This window comes from Tachysurus fulvidraco, chromosome 10 (assembly GCF_022655615.1).
Source record: "Tachysurus fulvidraco isolate hzauxx_2018 chromosome 10, HZAU_PFXX_2.0, whole genome shotgun sequence".
Classification (NCBI taxonomy): Eukaryota; Metazoa; Chordata; class Actinopteri; order Siluriformes; family Bagridae; genus Tachysurus; species Tachysurus fulvidraco.
The window spans coordinates 24,219,302-24,241,259 of NC_062527.1; the positions used below are offsets into that span (position 1 = coordinate 24,219,302).

General features: G+C 38.5%; 1 protein-coding gene across 10 annotated transcripts; it reads right to left on the reverse strand.

Annotated features, from left to right (window-relative positions):
* Positions 1 to 48: 48 nt before the first annotated feature.
* On the reverse strand, positions 49 to 21,591 carry LOC113656359 (major histocompatibility complex class I-related gene protein-like). 10 transcript variants are annotated; one of them, XM_047819486.1, is made up of 9 exons: positions 21,457 to 21,492; positions 14,202 to 14,259; positions 4,565 to 4,837; positions 4,171 to 4,458; positions 3,804 to 4,088; positions 3,538 to 3,633; positions 3,377 to 3,448; positions 3,038 to 3,127; positions 49 to 2,662 (listed from the first exon to the last, which is right to left on the reverse strand). In XM_047819486.1, the coding sequence occupies exons 1-8, from the start codon at positions 21,472 to 21,474 to the stop codon at positions 3,039 to 3,041; spliced, it is 1,179 nt and encodes a 392-aa protein (XP_047675442.1). In that variant the 5' UTR covers positions 21,475 to 21,492; the 3' UTR covers positions 49 to 2,662; position 3,038. The 10 variants fall into 10 exon arrangements, 6 of the variants coding, with proteins under 6 accessions (XP_047675442.1, XP_027023401.2, XP_047675439.1 ...); XM_027167600.2 differs by having other exon boundaries at positions 3,538 to 3,654; XM_047819483.1 differs by having other exon boundaries at positions 3,538 to 3,660.
* Positions 21,592 to 21,958: the final 367 nt, after the last annotated feature.

Sequence of the window (21,958 nt, forward strand, 5' to 3'; positions counted from 1 at the left end):
CTTAAAGAGACTGTATATGAGGTATATTAACAAAAACAATGCATCACATCTTTCTGAATTTTTATTTCAGGAGCATACACATACATAGTGCATAAAGAACCTTGAACCATACAATTTTTAAGTACCAAAAACTTGAATATAATATTTAAATGTGAAACAAAATAACTAAAAACAATACTCTCTGAAATAAAAAAAGTGCTGTTAAAATGTTCCAATAAATAACAATAAATAAAAAAAGCCAAACTCAAAGGACTTAATGTCAGTCTTCGTTTACTATTACTACTTTATCAAAGCATTATTCAGTCAATTTTACTGTATTGTTCAACTTGTTTTTTCGGCATGCTTTCTGTTAAAAATATGGTCAAACTCACAAAGGTGTCCAATATTGCTGCAAAAGTTATAGGTCTTCCTACACCCAACCTTATAGAACTCAATAACACAGCTATCGGACGCTTTGCCATTTCAATAGAACGGGATTCCACACATCCACTAAATGAGTATCTAGCCCCACTGCCCTCAGGGCGCAGGTACAGGGCTCTGAGGTGCAGAAGGGCCCGCTTTGGAAGAAGCCTGATTCCCTCAGTCATTAAGTAATAAACCTCAAGTTTATAATGGAAGTCTATGGGAAAAAAAAGGCCACTTTGAGCTTCCGTACTGGGAATGCCGGAATTCCGATCGCTTAGAAAAATAGGAGCAACAAACTTCAGACCAGGGTCTACGACAGCCAAATTTGGTACATGTAGCTCGAAAGCCCTAGGCCGCATTTTAGTCTAAAAAAGTCTGCTAAGAAAAATAATAATAAGAAGAATAAGAATAATAAGAATAAGAAAACCGACAATAACATTAGGTGTCTACGCCCCTTCGGGGATTGACCCCTAATAATAATAAGCTTATAATGGAAATCAGAATGTTGACTTCTACAAAGCCAGCATAATAATTGATTTGCAGTGTGATGTAAAATTTTAGGTCTTTAGCGAACTCGAGACAGAATTAACAATTTTTACAAAGATTTTCTTTTTAAAACAGCTGCCACTTAAGATTTTAAGTGTGTGGGGTCAATTCATGTATTCAGAATTGCTTCCTGGAATTGGAAATTGGATTCTAAACAGTTTCTATATTTTGATGTTTGATTTATCTTAACATGTAGGACAGTGTTTAAGTTCCACAAACCTGTGACTAAATGTTTTGCGCCATTCCATTATACCATAACTGTGTTCAGTTTTTATGCATAATAAACTTAAATAAATGTTAAACTGCATAAAAGTGTTTGCACACACTACTGAGGTTGTCCATAATATATTTTTGTAAAAGGAAAATTCATTTAATATAAAGATTTTTATAATTTACTTCTTCTTTGCACTAATACAAAGAAAAAAAGTGGAGTTATTGTTAGTTCCATGTAATTTTGCTATGAGTTTACTGGTCTGGCCCCTTGAGATCAGATTAAGCTGTATGTGGCCCCCTGAGATCAGATTAAGCTGTATGTGGCCCCCAGCCCAAAATGAGTTTGACACCCCTGCCTTAATGCATAAATGGCATTAATGGGTTCTTTAAAAAAGTAACTAAAAAGTTATTTTTAACAGTAATGCATTACTTTTAGGTGTAAGTAGTCAACAAAGTAATTGAGTTACTTTTTGAATCAAGTAACTAGTAACTATTTCTTATTAATTAGCACAACACTGAATGTAAATGTAAATATGTAAAATGTTCCTGTGAATTTCATGATTCTATAAATCATGGTAGATCTTTTTCCCTAATGAATGTGATATAGTGAAAAACAAATAGAAACATTTTAGGGAAATAAATATGCAAAATCTTTTATAATGAGTCTTGTGAACCAATCACACAAACTAATGGATAAAAGTCATTATAATATGTTTTCCATTACTGAAGTTATTCTGATTAACTCCAAATAATGATCAGCTGGGCTTGGTTTTTAGCACGTTTGCTCACACCTCCAGACTCGTGTATGCAGAATCCTTTAGCTGCTGATCATCTGTGGTTCAGTGTTGGGCAGTAACTCGTTACTGTAACGCATTTAACTTTTAACTTTTAACTAATACTCTAAGGCATTAATTTTTAAATAAAGTAACTCTGTTAGCGTTACCATACGGTGCGTTTGTCCGTTACTTTTTTTAATTAATTCATTTAGGCTGAAGTGTAGCCTACAGCCTAACCCGTTTACAGCAGCGACGCATTGTAGGATTGGTGGATGCCAACCTGCAAACACGAAGATGCCGCACTGTAGGTGTGTTTCCGTTTATTCAAGTATTTTCAGCAGTAACGGCGATTTGAGCCAAGAGTGAGACGAGTTTCTCCTAGTGGAAATATGCTCATTATTTCTTTAAAAAAGTAACTAAAAAGTTATTTTTAACAGTAATGCATTACTTTTTAGTGTAAGTTATCAAAGTAATTGAGTTACTTTTTGAATGAAGTAACTAGTAACTGTAACTAGTTACTTTTTCTTAGTACCTAGCACAACACTGCTGTGGTTAGATGTCTTCCTACTAAACATGTAGGTTTGTCAACTGTTTTTAAAAGCATGAACATTGAAATTCGTACCCAATTCTGTTACCACATTAAATTTAAAATGTAAAAGACAACATGAGGGTAAAAACTTTTTCGTGGTCATTTGGTTCTTGAGATCCTTGTCTTCATGGTGCTGTAAAGAAAAAGAAACATTACTGACACAAACATGACCAGATTTAAAGGAGTCTGAAAATTAATTTCATTAAAATGCAATTACATTAAATCACGTAATAAACAGGAAACGGGGCTGAAGGATTGATCAATTATTATTACTACTCATTAATAATAATATTAAAAATAAATGAATTTAAAATAAGTGCAATTACTGACATGGTGCATTATGGTTGCTCAGGAACATGACAAGCTGAGATTTTTTTGTTATTTTAACTTCAAATGACAAACCCGCTAAATAAAACCCCCTCCTGTCATGTTACTAATAAACTACAAAGAGTAAACTCTTCTGTCCTGAAGACTTCACCATGAACACATTCAGCTTTAAAATATTAACCTTAGTTGATGCCATTCTTGTGTCCATTCCCACATTCTTTCGCATGTCCATTCGCATGTCCATTCGCATGTCCATTCGCTTCCAGATCAGCTGTAAATACACACAGGTGTACACACACACACGTAAGTAATAAAATAAACCATACTTCCTCTGTTGAGTTTTAAAATGTAGAACACAATTTTCTGTTCTCGTGCTTCTTATTAGATAAGACTTGATTAGAATAGATTTAACTTTATTTATCATCATGCAGAATACATGAACAGGACAAGTGGGGCAGCTCGTATACTTACCAGCTGCTTGTTTTTATCCAAACAGAATCATTACACAATGTCCACATACCTGCAGGAGCTGGAACATATGCCACATTTCTATTCACAGCTTGTTGTTCATTTGTTGTTATGTTCAAGAAAGCTGGAGAGATTAAAGTACATGAGGAAGAGAAGAGATTAAATGTATTGATGTCAGGTGAGATATTCCAGAGTTAGAGCAGCAATACTCACCAATATATTTCTTGGAATAAAGAATATAGATGACACAAGCAACCCCAACCAGCACCAACAGAACTCCAATCACTGCTCCAATGCTAACACTCGAAGCTACGGAGCAGTCAAAGCAATCATGTCCTTGCAACAATAAGAATAAGAGCAATGTAAGAGATCACACCTTTTACATTTTCACATTCATTTGTCTTTCTTTACACCACTGTGTTTTTATTGATACGGGCTGTAAGTAGAATAACTCGGCTCAGTAACGATGCTCCACTTACCTTCACCTACAATTATAGGATTCTTCAGAGTGATGTGGTTCACATAACAAGTGTACAGTGGTTTTTCATCCTCCAGGATCTCCACACTCTTCCTCAGCTGGTATGTGCCATCACCATTGGGTCTGACTCCTGAAGATACTACCAGATGTTCAGGCAGGGAAGTTGTGGACTTTCTTACCCGCATCTCCACATCTGGAGGGTAGAAACCTGTGGCCAGGCAGGTCAAGGTCAGCTTTTTGCTGTCAGTCACTGATCTCTTTGTAAGTAGATGCACCTCTGGGGGAGCTGGAAGAAGATATAAAGTTCATTTTCCTTCTTAATTTATCAAGATGAATGTGACTCAAGAAAAAAACTCCTGGATACTTACAAAATTTACTCAATTCATCTTGTCCATAGTCCATGAACTTGGTGAGCCAGTCCACACACTCTTTCTCCAGGTAGCTCTTGGTGTACGTGTTAAGGATGGACACGTCATCCCATTTCCTTTTGGTCGGCTCAGCAGCCTGAACTGGAGCGATCCACCTCGAGTTTTCATCATCAAACGAGAGGAACTCAGTGCCGTCGTAGCTGTACTCATCAATTCCTCTCACATATTTACTATTTCCGTTTTCACCTTCAACCACACAGCCATGTCTCCACTGAAGAACATGAAGGTCTGAAATGGAGACAGTGCAGTAAAGATAAGAACTGTGTGACATTAAGAATCATAAAGAAATGACATCTGACATTTAATGTGTAATGATGAATAAAACTGAACTAACCAGACTTATTGTGTCTCATTCGCTCCATCAGGATGTCCACGTTGACCTTAAACCACTGCTCTTTGCTCTTACGGGACTGAGTTCCTTTATCCCAGTAATCCTTTTCCATCTTCTCCTTCATCCAGTCCTGTTTAGGAACCTTAACCTGAGTCTCACTGCTGTAGTAGTCGAGTTCTCGGTCATCGAGCATGCCCAGTGCGGTGAACTCATAGATTCCAGGCAGCTTGAGAGGTTTAGACAGAGCCGTGTAGGTGTAAAACAGAGAGTGTTCACCTGGAGGAGAGGGAATAGAAAGTTATCTTACCAACTTTCTCTTTTGTTTGAGACCAAATCATGTCCTACTTCTATTATCTTTATGTTGTTCACATGCAGCTGAAATACAATACAAGTAGGTTTAGATGTTCTATATTACATTAGTGTAGCCAATGAGCAGAAAGGGGCATGACTTGACAATTATGCAGTGGAGAGAGTGTTCAGTGTGCATGTGTGACATTAGCCGAAAGCGATTGAAACATTGACATGGCAGATACCTGCCGTTACCTCTGCCTTGGGTTCTAGGTGTTGAACGTCGTCTTCCGCGTGAAATGAGCTAAACCTTTCACAGTACAACACACAGTACTACAAAAACACATTTGTATTACCATAGTATTACTCATTGTGTTCATTTATTTATAAAATATCCCCTCGGCCAGCTGCCCCAGCAGGTTTTGCCATAATAGTTGCCTGGGTTACGTATGTATGTGTGGGGCGAAGCTATCAAAACAGGGGTGATACCCATATGGGTTAGGGGTGTGTTTGTTTTGGTGATTTCAAATGTCAACACTGGCTTTCAAACATCGTGCACCCCACCTTTAAAGTGCACTGGATATCATCTGGATTCTGACGGTCTTTGGTCATGTTTCTGATGTCCATCTAGTGCACTTTTTAATGAATGTTCATACACAATGTCATCATTGTTATTACTGAATAACTGAAAGCTATGACAATTTGTTCATTTCTACACAGGATTACAGAGTCACCAAATCAAGTGGTGATTATATTATATTATATTTTATTATATTATATTATATAGGCAATGTTTTTACACACTAGTACAAACTATCATTTAGAAACACTTAAGTAATGCAGTCTTTCTTTTTCTTCCTAATAGAACGTAACATGGACCATTCGACAGCACTTACATCTCACACTATGGATCTCCACTCCTTAATTGTCACATTTCTCAACTGTGGCAGCAGAAGAGATTTTACAACTCATCCAGTCTTCCAACCCTACCACCTGCCCATTGGATCCACTCTCTTCCACTATGCTCCAGACCATATCGCAAGACCTTCTGCTCTTCATTACCACTATCATCAATAGATCCATAGCATCTGGTCAGGTACCAACTACTTTCAAGAAAGCAAGGGTTATTCCCATCCTAAAGAAACCTGCTCTGGATCCATCAGACATCAGTAACTACAGACAGGTGTCACTTCTCTCATTTCTTTCAAAAATTCTTGAACACATTGTCTATAATAAACTGTCTGTCTATCTCTCACAGAACAACCTCCAAGACCCCAACCAGTCTGGCTTTAAAGCAGCTCACTCTACAGAGACAGCACTTTTGGATGTCTCTGAGAAACTACATGCTGCTAGATCAGCCAAACTGTCATCCATCCTTATCCTCCTTGACCTTTCAGCAGCGTTTGATACGGTCAATCACATGACTCTCTTGTCCACCCTCAGGAGTCTTGGGATTTGCGGATCAGCTTGGGAATGGTTCGCTTCCTACCTGGAAGGACGCTCATATCAGGTAACATGGAGGGGAGTGAAATCTGCTCCAAATAGACTCTTCACTGGTGTCCCACAGGGTCAGTACTTGGTCCTCTTCTTTTCTCCCTGTATACTCACTCTCCTGGTGAAGTTATTTCCTCACATGGGTTCTCTTACCACTGCTATGCTGATGATACACAACTTATCTTCTCTTTCCCACCCTCAGATACCACAGCTTCTGATCGGATCTAAGCATGTCTGGCAGAAATATCATCATGGATGACTGCTTTTCAGTTAAAGCTCAATCCTAGCAAAACTGAACTGCTGTTCATCCCAGGTGATTCATAAACAGGCAAGATCTTGCTGTATCCCTGCACAACGATCTGATCTCCCCTTCAGCCACAGCTCTCAACCTTGGGGTAACCATGGACAATCAACTGTCCTTTTCCTCTCATGTTGCTAATGTGACTCTCTCATGTCCTTTCTTCTCTACAACATTAGAAGGATTCAGCCATTTTTGTCCATAGAGGCTGCTCAGGTACTTGTTCAGTCTCTTGTCACTTCTAGACTGGATTACTGCAATGCACTGCTGGCAGGTCTACATATGAACACAATTCCTCCTCTGCAAATGATCCAAAATGCAGCTGCATGGCTTGTTTTCAACCTGCCAAAGTTCTCACACACCACCCCGCTGCTGCGATCCCTCCACTGGCTTCCGGTAGCTGCAAGCATCAGATATAAAACACTGATGCTGGCCTACAAAGCCAAAAATGGACCAGCTCCCTCTTACCTCAAAGCCCTCGTCGCTCCTCGCACTGCACCCCGCTACCTCCGATCTACCAGCACTGCTCGACTGGTTCCACCATCTCTCAGAGTAAGAAGCAAGTTTACTATAAGACTCTTCTCTGTTCTGGCACCAAGGTGGAGAGGTCCAGAGGTCCAGACAGCTGAGACACTGGCTATTTTCAAGCAGCGGTTGAAGACCTCCATATTCAGGAAACACTTCAACTAGCACTTCTTTTGCATTTATAAAAAAAAAAGTTTCATTGTAGCTCTGAACAATGTTTTAAGCTCATGGTATCTTAAGTATGTAAACTAGTGAACCAGCATTAATGTATACAATGTTAGATATTTAAGCACCTATTTATGTACATCGCTCTGGATAAGGGCGTCTGCCAAATGCTGAAAATGTAAATTCCATATGAATGTATGGCAGAGCGACTGATCTACAGCGCTGTTAAAAAGTTTTTGCCTCTTCCTGATCTCCTCTATTTCTTTATTATTATTTTTTAAGAAAACACTGAAACAACACAAGCATTGTACACTGGTGTTTAACCTGTTGGATATTAACAGACACAGCCCTGCCTCTCTCCCTGATCTCAGTGCAGCTTCCTCCATTACTACAAATATAATCTGTGCTGAATGTGAGATGAACCCTTTCAGTGTAAGTTTGACTTACATTCAACACCAAAAATGCCACTGAAATATTCAGGCTGAAAATAAACAAAAATAGAAAAAAGACGACCCAAAAAGAAGTAATAAAAAGAAATAATGTTACTTGTTATTCTCTGTAACTGAGAATCTGACTGAACTGACAAACTCAACCGTTCTCTAGCAGTTCTGTTTGAGACTCAGGGTTCAGTAGACTTGTTGGCTCGAGGCTGGTTTATTCTGATCTAATGTAATTCCTACACTGGAAATGTTTTCTTTACTTTGGACAAATGATTAAGTACCATAATTCTATCAGCTGATAACTTCACTCAAAGTCCCATACTATTTTATTACTAATAACATTTTCACTCTGGAACAAAGTGAATCTGTTCACATTTTTTATTACATTTAATCATTTTTGTTTTGATTTGTGTTTATTTGATGTCTTTGTTTCTAACGCAGGGTGAAGATGATTTGTTTAAATACATTTACATGCATCACTTATTATGGGAAAATGTGTACAAAAAAGTGGGCAGTAAACTGTTGTGAGCCAGCGGCATGTACGGGATATTATCAGACACTGGCATGTATGAGATGGAGTTACAGGAGTCTACATACCGATTACTGGTTCTCCTAATACAATGATAAATATAAAGGTACACCACGACCAATTATTGACTTATCCATCAGTAGACAGACGGACATAGATAATACAAAGAGAAGGAGAAATAGGGAAATAAAAGAGAAACATAAGGTGAATAAACAAAGGAACATTTATGTAAAAATACAAAAGGTTGAAGAGTTGGTTGAAGAGTTGAAATGTTTGAATGAGTGTTTAGAAGAAGACACAGAGGGATCAGATGCTGTACCTAGACAGCTGGAAGAAGATTCCAAAAGAAAAGATTATAATGCATTATGTGTTATGTTTTATTTTCAGACATTCAAGAGAATTCTGAATTGCTTTTCTTTTACTTACAATAATGGGTAGTTGACGTGACATGGCTTTTTCACTGTCACAGAAGATAAAACATAATTTATTTCACATTTTCATAATTTAGAATACTGTAAATGGTTAAACATTTTCTTGTTTTATATGAATTTGTTGTTGTAATACCCAAGTTATTGTTAGTTTTTTTTAGAACTTTGAGCCAAATCTCAAAATTGTCCTATGGGGTGACGGTAGACAACATTATTTCATAAATATTACATTTTATAAATAAAGAAAATGATGTTTAAAAATCTTAATGAACACTCCTGGCATAATTGTGCAAGTGTCTATTTCACTAAGTGGCCATCACTTTTCATATACATACATTTCTAAAAGTGTAGGAATTTCATAAAGTTTGTCACAGAAAAAAATGTCCTTTGGTGTTATGCAAAAACCTAATTTTAATTTGGGCAATATCATGGACAACTACATTTAATTGAAAGACCCCACTCAAGGTCATGAGAAGTGCACGTGGTAAGTATTTCTCTCAGAATTGTTTAAATATTTAACTATGTTTTAAGACCACTGAAGTTGTTAAGTTTTTTTGTCCTTTGGTGTGACACCATTCATCTATTCATGGTGAAAATGATTCTAATTAGTACTTTCATGTAAAATAAATATCACTTTAAGAAAATAATGTTTTAATAATGTGAACATATAATTTCTTAGTACTTTTTAAATGTCACACCATAGGACACATTTACAGTATTGTTGAGTGAAAATGTGAAAAAAAATATGTGAAGTCATTGAAAAAATGAGTGACCAGTACTATTTTCTGAAACTGCAGTTTTCATACTCCACAAATATATGTATTTTTTCTTAAAAAGTTATGCTTTCCAAAAAAAGAAAAAAGTTTCTTGGTCATTTGTCAACTACCCTAATGTATTCTCCTGTAATAGAATTTATTAGATTAATATTGCTTATTTTTACTGTAAACTTAGATGAAAAGCTGTTTCTTGTAGTGAAAGCTTATGAAGCCTACTGGGAGTATCTGCACACAAAGTGTTTTAATGAATGCTGTTGAAGTGAAGCCTAATGTGTATTCGCTGGGAGTAATCTGCATGTGCAGTGTTTTATAGCTTGCTGTCGAATTCAATGGCGAGAGAAAGCTTCGGTCATATATAATCACAGCCTGACAAGTTGCAGTAAGTTAACTGCAACCATAAATAAAAGTGTTAACCGTGAGAATAGAGAAAGAAAAAGACATTAGTAGCACACAAGTCGCTGGCGAGATATGTTTGGGAGAACTAGAAATGATCGTCAGATAAGATGGTGGCCGACTAAAAGGCACAAAGCCGACCAAACCTGACAGCCAAATCCAACTGGCAACAGAAATGACACAGAATGTATAAACACCCGTCTTGAATCACATTGTGTGTGCATTCTATTGTAGACAGCCTCAGTGCCTCAGTGCATGTTATACTTTAGGTTCATCATAGAACAAACACAAGTTTACACTTGGAGAGTGTTTCTTAGTTTGTTATAATCTTTGCATCTTAATAACTTTTACTTACAGTATTTTCCGCACTATAAGGCGCACCTAAAAGCCTTACATTTTCTCATAAATCAGCCATGCGCCTAATAATCCGGTGTGCCTTATGTGCGCACTGAGTTCCAAAAATCTGTGTGACTTTGGTAAGCGCTCTGCTTGATTGACTGCCGGACCATTTCCCGCTGACACAGGGACGTAATTCATAATACATTGATGGATTTGTGGGAGAAGACTGATTAAAAAATGTGTGTGTGTTAAATAGTAGAATAAAGTTCAAATAAACTCACTGTTTTGCTTCTGTTACCTTTTTTGTAGACCGTATGTTTTAGCATGCGCCTTATAATACGGTGCACCTCATGTATGGGTCAAGTACAGAAATAGACCCCGTAATTGAGACTGCGCCTTATAATCCGGTGCGCCTTATGGTGCGGAAAATACTGTATTCCAGTACCGTTTAGTTTTTTGAAGGAGTTTTTATTTGTAATTTTTTCTTTGTATTTCACATATATTACACACACCTATTTGTATTACACTACTTTTAATAAACACAAGGCCTCCCATTGTGAGGATCCTGAAAAAGACAAAAAGGTCCAAGTCTGCCTCCTTCATTTAAAAATTCAAACAATAGATTATGTAGAACTTAAGAACTTAAAGAGGAGCCTTTGTTAGAAGACAGAGGGACATTGAAGGACACCTGCGTTCAAGGTAAGACCAACTTTGATAGTTGATCTTGTGTTTTCAACACTAACCTGTGCAAACTAGGACACATCTCTTAGTGGGATTGTGGAAGGGTTTCCTGCGCAATCCGAAAACGTGTCATTAAGGTACGAGTACGTTAGTATAATTACTTAAAAACGGAAATCTTTGGCACAGCTGACACAGGTTACACTCTCGCTACTGTGAACACACTGCGGTTTCATGAGCATGTAGAACTCTTACAAACATGCACCCATAACCACAATAGCACTTGCAAATTCACTCACCAACCACTTTATTAGGAACAATTAAACTGTCTTAACTAAGAAAGACCAAATCAATAAATGTTATTTTTATTTAGCATTGAATGGATTGTTTGATTAATAATTTGTTTGTGCGACAACTCTGGTAATAAGAATAGTGAAATTTCACTGGTATAACTGATTTATTTTAAATATCACCACAGTACTGTATATATACACTACAGCCACACACACACCTGTGTACATTAAGTTCACTACTATAGCAGAAACATGCAGTAGTAGTAGTACAACTTTTTATAACTGTACCTCCAACAAACTTTTACTTGTGGGATGATATAAAATACATCCTCACAATACATACATTTTAAAAGAAATGTCTCTAATTAAATAATGAAAACCACTAGGGTGGGTTTATAGTAATACGTTTTCATTTGAAAAACATGCTTTTGTGGGAGAAACAGAAACAAAAAAACAACATTGCAAACAATTTGTACAGAAATAGCAGAACATTGTACAACCTAATGAGTGCCAAATTCCCTGGATTTGTGAAAATTCTTCGCAGTTAATTTTTATAAAATACCTTCTATGACCGTCTTTGCAGCTTTACTCCGATTAATGTGTTACATCCCGCACGTATCTCGCATTTCTAGGGAATTTAGGACCGAACACATTATAAAGAGGAAAGAGCATAACCCAGACCCTGCCACAGCACCACACCAACAACATTCCGTATCAAATTTAAAGGTTTATTTAAGCATCTGGATATAACAGGGAACAAAATCTCAGAAGGGGGCAAAACCAAAATAACAAACAAATGTTCACTGCCAGGGGAGTGAAAATCTTGATAATCTAGAACACAAAAGTAAAATAAATAAACAGATACCTGAACTCACTCCGTAACTAACACAAAACAGGAGAAAACAAGGATTCACAAAATAAAATGGGCACCCACCTCCCTACCGTTCCCGAAATTACGAGAGATAACAAAATGAACAATCAGCACCAAGGTCACTGATCACTATAACATTGGATAGCAAGCACAACATGGAATTCAATACAGCACGCCGGGCAGGACACGGATCATGCTCTTGGAGAAAAAGGTCTTGCCGTCTGAGCCTTCTGCTCTGCTTTTAAACTCCTTTCCCTCCGGTTGGTAAACAGGTGCTAGGAGGAAGCAATTAGGTGACCTGAGAGCAGACAATGGGAGGAGCCACAGGAGACAACACAACAACCACAGGACAAGACAAAATATACATCTTTGGACATAACAAATGTTATAGATCACTAACAGGCGGACTGCGGTCTGGGTCCGGACCCAGAAGCTGTCCAATACGGACCCGGACTTAAAGCCAAAACAAAAAGTTATGATTTAAAACTTGACGGGGCGCTTCTATTTTAACCAGTACAGCCATCTTAACCGGCGCAGTTGAAACGCACAGACCAATTGCATGCGTGTTAAGCCATCGCACATGATACCACTCAGCCAATCAAGTCTGTGCATTCCTGAAGTAAACAGTGCGACTTAACAGTGCAAGACAGATGAGAGAGAATTAGGGTAAAGTTACACATGGAAGAAAGATCGCGATACATGTAGAAAACAAAGGGAGAAAAGCAGACGAGTGAGACGGAGAAAGGGAGAGAAACAGACGAGTGAGACGGAGAAAGGGAGAGAAACAGTCGAGTCAAATCTGAAGACAGGGTCCCTGATCCCTTTCAGGTCTGAGGAAAGTAGCCCTATACATCCTGACCATGTTTGGCTCTACATACAACTGTGAGGCAGCTTTCTCTACAATGAACATAATCCAAACTAAATACTGTTCCAGGGTCACTAATGAGCAGCTCCACATGTGTATGAGAGCGGTCCTGACTCCATTCAATCCCAGGTTTAAGCCTAACCCTTTCCAGGTTTAACCCTAACCCAAGCCCAGGTTTAAACCTAACCCTTTCCAGGTTTAACCCTAACCCAAGCCCAGGTTTAACCCTAACCCAAGCCCAGGTTTAACCCTAACCCAAGCCCAGGTTTAACCCTAACCCAAGCCCAGGTTTAACCCTAACCCAAGCCCAGGTTTAACCCTAACCCAAGCCCAGGTTTAACCCTAACCCAGGTTTAACCCTAACCCTAACCCAGGTTTAACCCTAACCCAGGTTTAACCCTAACCCAGGTTTAACCCTAACCAAGCTAGAGCTCAGTTCTCTCACTGAGATATAAAAGGGAAAGTTAAGCACTTTATTTAAACATACACAATTTTCACATTTTATTTATTTTCTCTTACTATGAAATGTAGCCCTACTTTTATTTATTTAATGAGAGAACTTTATACATATCTACAATCATACATATGTTCAGTTCTATGTTACGAGACAATAAATATTGTCAAAACGTTTTTGAATTGAACTTGATGGAAGTATTGAATCATGTATTGATTGCTTGCAGATGTTGATACAACTACTAGGCGACTTAAATATATAATCACACTAACTAGTTGGACATTATGATCTTCCGGAGCTTTGCTTCAAGAAATTTTCTCTTACGCTTAGTTGAATACCTCTGTTATAGATAAACGCGTCCAGCTCTGACTGCGCGTGCACGCTGCGCGTCCTTGTGCTTCTCCGTTCGGATAAAACAGACAACTGATGACGCACTTTTAAAAGACTACAACGCACGTACGTAAAAGCAACGTGTAAAAATTCGCTCTTGGATCAAACTGATAAATAATTTTCTTTCCAACCGACGACATGTCCTGCATTTTAATTTTTGAAAGTAAAAATTATCCTTATAGTTTTACCTTATAATGGCTGAGATCACACACAGGAGGCTGGAGACGCCATAAAAAAGGGCTAAAATCGCCCCTACTCCAAATACTGTAAAACTCTAACATATAACAATTATTGACCAAATTCTACAGACCCCAGACACAATATAATATAAAATAAAGTCTAAAAGCAGAAGGTTATTTTCAGTAAACAAACATAACGGAAAACATAACCGTCGTTCAGTTCCCGGAAACTCACCTCCCAAAGCAGGCGCGAGGACACAAAATGTCACACACACACACACTGCAGCCATCATCTTCCTCATCCTTTATCATATAAACGTCAGATAGATTAATATGAATATTAAACCACGTATAACACGCGTGTTGTGGCCTGATCTTCACGCACAGGTGCTACAGTATGAGCGTCCCCTATACAAGCTGTGAACTGCGCATGTGCATTCATTCTCCAATGAATGTGATATAGTGAAAAACAAATAGAAACATTTTAGGGAAATAAATATGCAAAATCTTTTATAATGAGTCTTGTGATTGCTCTAAATGAACCAATCAAAAGAACGGACATCTTTATTTCTCCCACAGCATCCTGTCGACTATCTCTTGCACGCCGTAGGACATTCTCACAGTTGCTATAATAATGAAACATGGCAATGACCGTTCACTTCCGCGTTTGGGCTTCGGATGAGAGGTTCTATGTGCTCGGTCTAACAGTGGTGTTTCATCCAGTTTAAAAGCTTCTTTAAGCAGTGTAGAGACAACAGTAGTGTTAATCGTCAGGAATCCAGACTATTCTAATGTTATTCCGTCATGACCGAGATTCGAGATCCTCACACTTATTATGCAACGAAACAAACTCTGCAGTTAAATGTGCGAGTTTGTTTTCATTTCTCCCACTGTACCTCTAAGTGCAGCCAACTCTGCATCTAAAGCAGCCTTATCATTCACCAGCTATGTTTTTACTGACTGTAGGTCATCTCTAATTGTGGTCAAATCATCAACCAGCGCTGCTCGAAGTTCGGTTTTAAAAATCTCAGCAATGTATTGCTTTAACGAGCTTAGCAATTCTCGCTTCAGGGACTCCGCATCAAATAGCTGGGCGACTTCCCTGGGAGAAGAGGTGGCGCTGGGGGGTGAAGAAGGAGTCCCAGGGTCTGGGGTTGCTACCTGTGTAGCAGGCCTCTATTGTTGGGTTGTGGTGGCACGGGTTTTAGATGTTTTACCAGCCATGATAATATGTCCAAGTGGTGAAAAAAGGCTTTAACAAAATATCCTAAGGGTAAATATATCGAAAAGATAATCTAAATTTCTACCATAAACTCTGCAGGAGTCTCAAATCACACATCTTACATCATTGGCTGCTCAACAGCACCCCCTTTTGTATTTTTAACTTCAGGTGACAAACCCACTAAATAAAACCCCCTCCTGTCATGTTACTAATAAACTACAAAGAGTAAACTCTTCTGTCCTGAAGACTTCACCATCAACACATTCAGCTTTAAAATATTAATGCATTACAACCCTAGTTGATGCCATTCTTGTGTCCATTCGCACATTCTTTCTCATGTCCATTCGCATGTCCCGTCGCATCCAGATCAGCTGTAAATACACACAGGTGTACACACATGTAAGTAATAAAATACACCATACTTCCTCTGTTGAGTTTTAAAATGTAGAACACAATTTTCTGTTCTCGTGCTTCTTATTAGATAAGACTTGATTAGAATAGATTTAACTTTATTTATCATCGTGCAGAATACAGGAACAGGACCAGTGGGACAGCTCGTATACTTACCAGCTGCTTGTTTATATCCAAACAGAATCATTACACAATGTCCACATACCTGCAGGAGCTGGAACATATGCCACATTTCCATTCACAGCTTGTTGTTCCTTTGTTGTTATGTTCAAGAAAGCTGGACAGACTAAAGTACATGAGGAAGAGAAGAGATTAAATGTATTGATGTCAGGTGAGATATTCCAGAGTTAGAGCAGCAATACTCACCAATATATTTCTTGGAATAAAGAATATAGATGACACAAGCAACCCCAACCAGCACCAACAGAACTCCAATCACTGCTCCAATGCTAACACTCGAAGCTACGGAGCAGTCAAAGCAATCTTGTCCTTGCAACAATAAGAATAAGAGCAATGTAAGAGATCAGACCTTTTACATTTTCACATTCATTTGTCTTTCTTTACACCACTGTGTTTTTATTGATACGGGCTGTAAGTAGAATAACTCGGCTCAGTAACGATGCTCCACTTACCTTCACCTACAATTATAGGATTCTTCAGAGTGATGTGGTTCACATAACAAGTGTACAGTGGTTTTTCATCCTCCAGGATCTCCACACTCTTCCTCAGCTGGTATGTGCCATCACCATTGGGTCTGACTCCTGAAGATGCTACCAGATGTTCAGGCAGGGAAGTTGTGGACTTTCTCACCTGCATCTCCACATCTGGAGGGTAGAAACCTGTGGCCAGGCAGGTCAAGGTCAGCTTTTTGCTGTCAGTCACTGATCTCTTTGTAAGTAGATGCACCTCTGGGGGAGCTGGAAGAAGATATAAAGTTCATTTTCCTTCTTAATTTATCAAGATGAATGTGACTCAAGAAAAAACTCCTGGATACTCACAAAATTTACTCAGTTCTTCTTGTCCATAGTCCATGAACTTGGTGAGCCATTCCACACATTCTTTCTCCAGGTAGCTCTTGGTGTATGTGTTAAGGATGGAGACTTCATCCCATTTCCTTTTGGTCGGCTCAGCAGCCTGAACTGGAGCGATCCACCTCGAGTTTTCATCATCAAAGGAGAGGAACTCAGTGCCGTCGTAGCTGTACTCATCAATTCCTCTCACAAATTTACTGTTTCCGTTTTCAGCTTCAACCACACAGCCATGTCTCCACTGAAGAACATGAAGGTCTGAAATGGAGACAGTGCAGTAAAGATAAGAACTGTGTGACATTAAGAATCATAAAGAAATGACATCTGACATTTAATGAGTAATGATGAATAAAACTGAACTAACCAGACTTATTGTGTCTCATTCGCTCCATCAGGATGTCCACGTTGACCTTAAACCACTGCTCTTTGCTCTTACGGGACTGAGTTCCTTTATCCCAGTAATCCTTTTCCATCTTCTCCTTCATCCAGTCTTGTTTAGGAACCTTAACCTGAGTCTCACTGCTGTAGTAGTCGAGTTCTCGGTCATCGAGCATGCCCAGTGCGGTGAACTCATAGATTCCAGTCAGATTGAGAGGTTTAGACAGAGCCGTGTAGGTGTAAAACAGAGAGTGTTCACCTGGAGGAGAGGGAATAGAAAGTTATTGAAGTACAATGCAAGTAGGTTTAGATGTTCTACATTAAAGGTGGAGTGCACAATGTTTTAAAAATGCTTCAGAAAAAGAGTCGGGCGACTAACAAAACAAACGTATAGCCGATGAGCATAAACGGGCGTGTCTTGTCAATAATCGGTGGAGAGACCAAGGGTTATTCCCAACCTAAAGAAACCTGCTCTGGATCCATCAGACATCAGTAACTACAGACCGGTATCACTTCTCTTGTTTTTTTTTCAAATATTCTTGAACACATTGTCTATAATCAACTGTCTGTCTATCTGTCATAGAACAACCTCCAAGATCCCAACAGTCTGGTTTTAGATTAGATTAGATTAGATTAGATTCAACTTTATTGTCATTGTGCAAGGTACATGTACAGAGCCACTGAAATGCAGTTAGCATCTAACCAGAAGTGCATAGACGGCTTATTTACAAGTGGCAGTGTAATAAATAAGGGCACGAGGTTATACAGAAGGTGCAGTAATATGTACATGTAACTGAATAAGGGTTTATATAGTGTGGTGTTTATATAAGTATGATACAGTATGAAGTGGTATGACAGATATAGCTGTACAAAAGGAATGTCATTATGCATATATATATATATATATATATATATATATATATATATATATATATATATATATATATATATATATATATATACAGAATAAACAGAATAAATATGGATGGACACACAGAAGTGTAATGACAGTTTTTGGGTGGTGCAAGGATGCATGATTTTAAAGTGGTGCAAAATATTGCAAAAAAAAAGAAGTAAAAGTTATTATTAACACCATATCAGCTGTTCAGTGCAGAAACAGCCACGGGAAAGAAGCTAATTTTCAGTCTGTTTGTTCTGGCTCTGAGACAACGGTAGCGTCTGCCCGATGGGAAAAGTGTAAACAGTCCGTGGTTGGGGTGAGATGGATCTTTGATGATGCCCCTCACCCTTTGCAAACAGCGTTTTTTGAAAATGTCCTCTAAGGTGGGTAGTTTAGTACCAATGACTTGTTGGGCGGTTTTTACGACCCTTTGAAGGGCTTTACGGTCTGAAGCTGTGCAGCTGCTATACCACACTGAGATGCAGTTTGTGAGGATACACTTAATTGGAGGATGAGTGTTATTGCCAGCACGTCTGAAGCAGCTCATTCCAGCCCTTCCAGCCCTTTTGGATGTCTCCGAGAAACTACATTTTGCTACATCACCCAAACTGTCATCCGTCCTTATCCTCATTGACCTTTCAGCAGCGTTTGATACGGTCAACCACAAGACTCTCTTATCCACCCTCAGGAGTCTTGGGATTTGCATATCAGGTAACATGGAGGGGAGTGACATCTGCTCCACGCAGACTCTCCACTGGTGTCCCACAGGTCGCAGTCCTCTTCTTTTCTCCCTGTATACTCACTCTCCTGGTGAAGTTATTTCATCACATGGGTTCTCTTACCACTGCTATGCTGATGATACACAACTTATCTTCTCTTTCCCACCCTCAGATACCACAGCTCCTGATCGGATCTCAACATGTCTGGCAGAAATATCATCATGGATGACTGCTCATCAGTTAAAGCTCAATCCTAGAAAACTGAACTGCTGATCATCAGGTGATTCATCCCCAGTCATGACCTTGCTGTATCCCTGCACAACAATCTGATCTCCCCTTCAACCACAGCTCACAACCTTGGGGTAACAATGGACAATCAACTGTCCTTTTCCTCTCAGGTTGCTAATGTGACTTGCTCATGTCGGTTTCTTCTCTACAACATTAGAAGCATTCGCCCATTTTCCCCCACACAGACTGCTCAGGTACTTGTTCAGTCTCTTGTCATTTCTAGACTGGATTACTGTAACACACTCCTGGCAGGTCTTCCTATGAACGCAATTCGTCCTCTGCAAATGATCCAAAATGCAGCTGCACGGCTTGTGTTCAACCTGCCAACGTTCTCCACACCCCCCTGCTGCTGCATGCATCAGATTCAAAACACTGATGCTGGCCTACAAAGCCAAAAATGGACCATCTCCCTCTTACCTCAAAGCCCTCATCACTCCTTTACACTGCACAGCACACCCTCAGATCTACCAGCACTGCTCGACTGGTCCCACCATCTCTCAGGGTAAGAGGCAAGTTTACTACAAGACGATTCTCTGTTCTGTCACCAAGGTGGTGGAATGAACTTCCCCTAGAGGTCCGGACAGCTGAGTCACTGGCTATTTTCAAACGGCGGTTGAAGACCTACTTATTCAGGAAACACTTTTTTTTTTTCAAAAAAAAACCAAACAAAAAAAAAAACCTTTGACACTTTTTCATTGTAACTTTGAACAACTGTTTTAAACTCATGGTATCTTCAGTATGTAACCTAGTGAACCGCCATTAATGTATTCAATGTTAGCGATTTAATCACTTATGTACGTCGCTCTGGATAAGGGCTTCTGCTAAATGCTGTAAATGTAAATGTAAATTCCATATGAATGTATGGCAGAGCGACTGATCTACAGCACTGTTAAAAAGTTTTTGCCTCTTCCTGATCTCCTCTATTTCTTTATTATTATTTTTTAAGAAAACACTGAAACAACACAAGCATTGTACACTGGTGTTTAACCTGTCGGATATTAACAGACACAGCCCTGCCTCTCTCCCTGATCTCAGTGCAGCTTCCTCCATTACTACAAATATAATCTGTGCTGAATGTGAGATGAACCCTTTCAGTGTAAGTTTGACTTACATTCAACACCAAAAATGCCACTGAAATATTCAGGCTGAAAATAAACAAAAATAGAAAAAAGACGACCCAAAAAGAAGTAATAAAAAGAAATAATGTTACTTGTTATTCTCTGTAACTGAGAATCTGACTGAACTGACAAACTCAACCATTCTCTAGCAGTTCTGTTTGAGACTCAGGGTTCAGTAGACTTGTTGGCTCGAGGCTGGTTTATTCTGATCTAATGTGATTCCTACACTGGAAATGTTTTCTTTACTTTGGACAAATCATTAAGTACCATAATTCTATTAAATGATTACATTTAATCATTTTTGTTTTTTTGTTTTTATTTGATTTCTTTGTTTCTAACGCAGGGTGAAGATGATTTGTTTAAATTCATTTACATGCATCACTTATTATGGGAAAATGGGTACAAAAAAATGTGCAGTAAACCGTAAATCTTTTGCACAGCCGACACAGGACACAGGAAACACCCTCGCTACTGTGAACACACTGTGTTTTCATGAGCATGTAGAACTCTTACAAACAGGAACCCAAAACCACAATCACACTCAAAAGTTCACTCACCAACCACTTTATTAGTAAAAACTAAACTGTGTAAACTCAACTCAGTCATAATAAAACCATCTGATACCAGTCACAGAGATCAGACTTTGATGTTTGTTGTGAACATCTGCTGAAATGCTGGACCTGTATGATGACAGAAGTTCCTCATAAAGTGACCACTGAGAGTATTGTAGTGATGCTTTAAGTTTATACACCAGTTTTAGTAGCAGCATTTAATATATGCAATAAATAAAGAGAAACAAATAGAAATAAAAAAAATGCAATTATCAGCAGAGTCAATTTGACTTAACTTGACTTATAATATATATATATAAACCAAAAAAATAGATGTTCAATATGTTTAATTTTATGATGTTAATTAATTATATATAATGTGATTAATATTCAGTATCTAATGTAATATCCAATATTCTGCACTAGTTCTAGCTCCCTGTCTGAGATCTTTTCCATATTAATTGCTTTGTATGAAAAATCTGATTTTCATGATCAGACTTCAGTCGGATGGATTTGATCTAAAAGAATCATCAGGTTTTACATGAACACGTGGTAAAGTAAAGCACATGGAGCTCACATGTGTCTGCTATTACAGCAAAACGTGTCGAATACTCAAATACTCCAAATACTGTAAAACTGTAAAACTCTAACATATAAATATTACTATTGTGTTAAATGTTAAAGTTTGATTAGACTTATAACTGCAAACATTCTGCCATGTATTTAGAATAATATTTTATATCTCTGTGTCTTTTTGTTCTGTTATAATGATTTTATAAAGTACTTTCGGTTTACTTTCTGTTTCCGGACACTCACCTCCCAAAGCAGGCGCGAAGACACAAAGTGTCAAACACAAACACACTGCAGCCATCATCTTCCTCATCTTCATCATCCTTTATCATATAAACTCCAGACAGATTAATATGAATATTGACCCACGTATAACACACGTGTTGTGAGCTGATCTTCACGCGCTATGAGCGTATCGGACTTCCCCAATATGAGCTTCAAACTGTTTCCGTGAACTGCGCATGCGCAGGACTCAAAAGGAGAATACAGCTTTAACTGTTAGACAATGATATCATCAGAAGTGACATCTAAAAACCCCCAACCCCCCCACCCACACACACCAATGATCACTGAACACAATATAACCAAATATAAAGTATTTATTCAATTTCCATTTATTTATTTATTTATTTTGTGTGTTTGTGTGTGTGTGTGTGTGTGTGTTTGTTTCTGTGTGTGTGTTTGTGTGTGTGTCGGACTAGGCCTAGACCGGTGGTTCTCAAACTTTTTCGGCATGCTGCCCCCCGTCTATACAGTGCATTCCTACCCCCCCCCCCCCCGAAAACAACAACAACAACAACAACAAC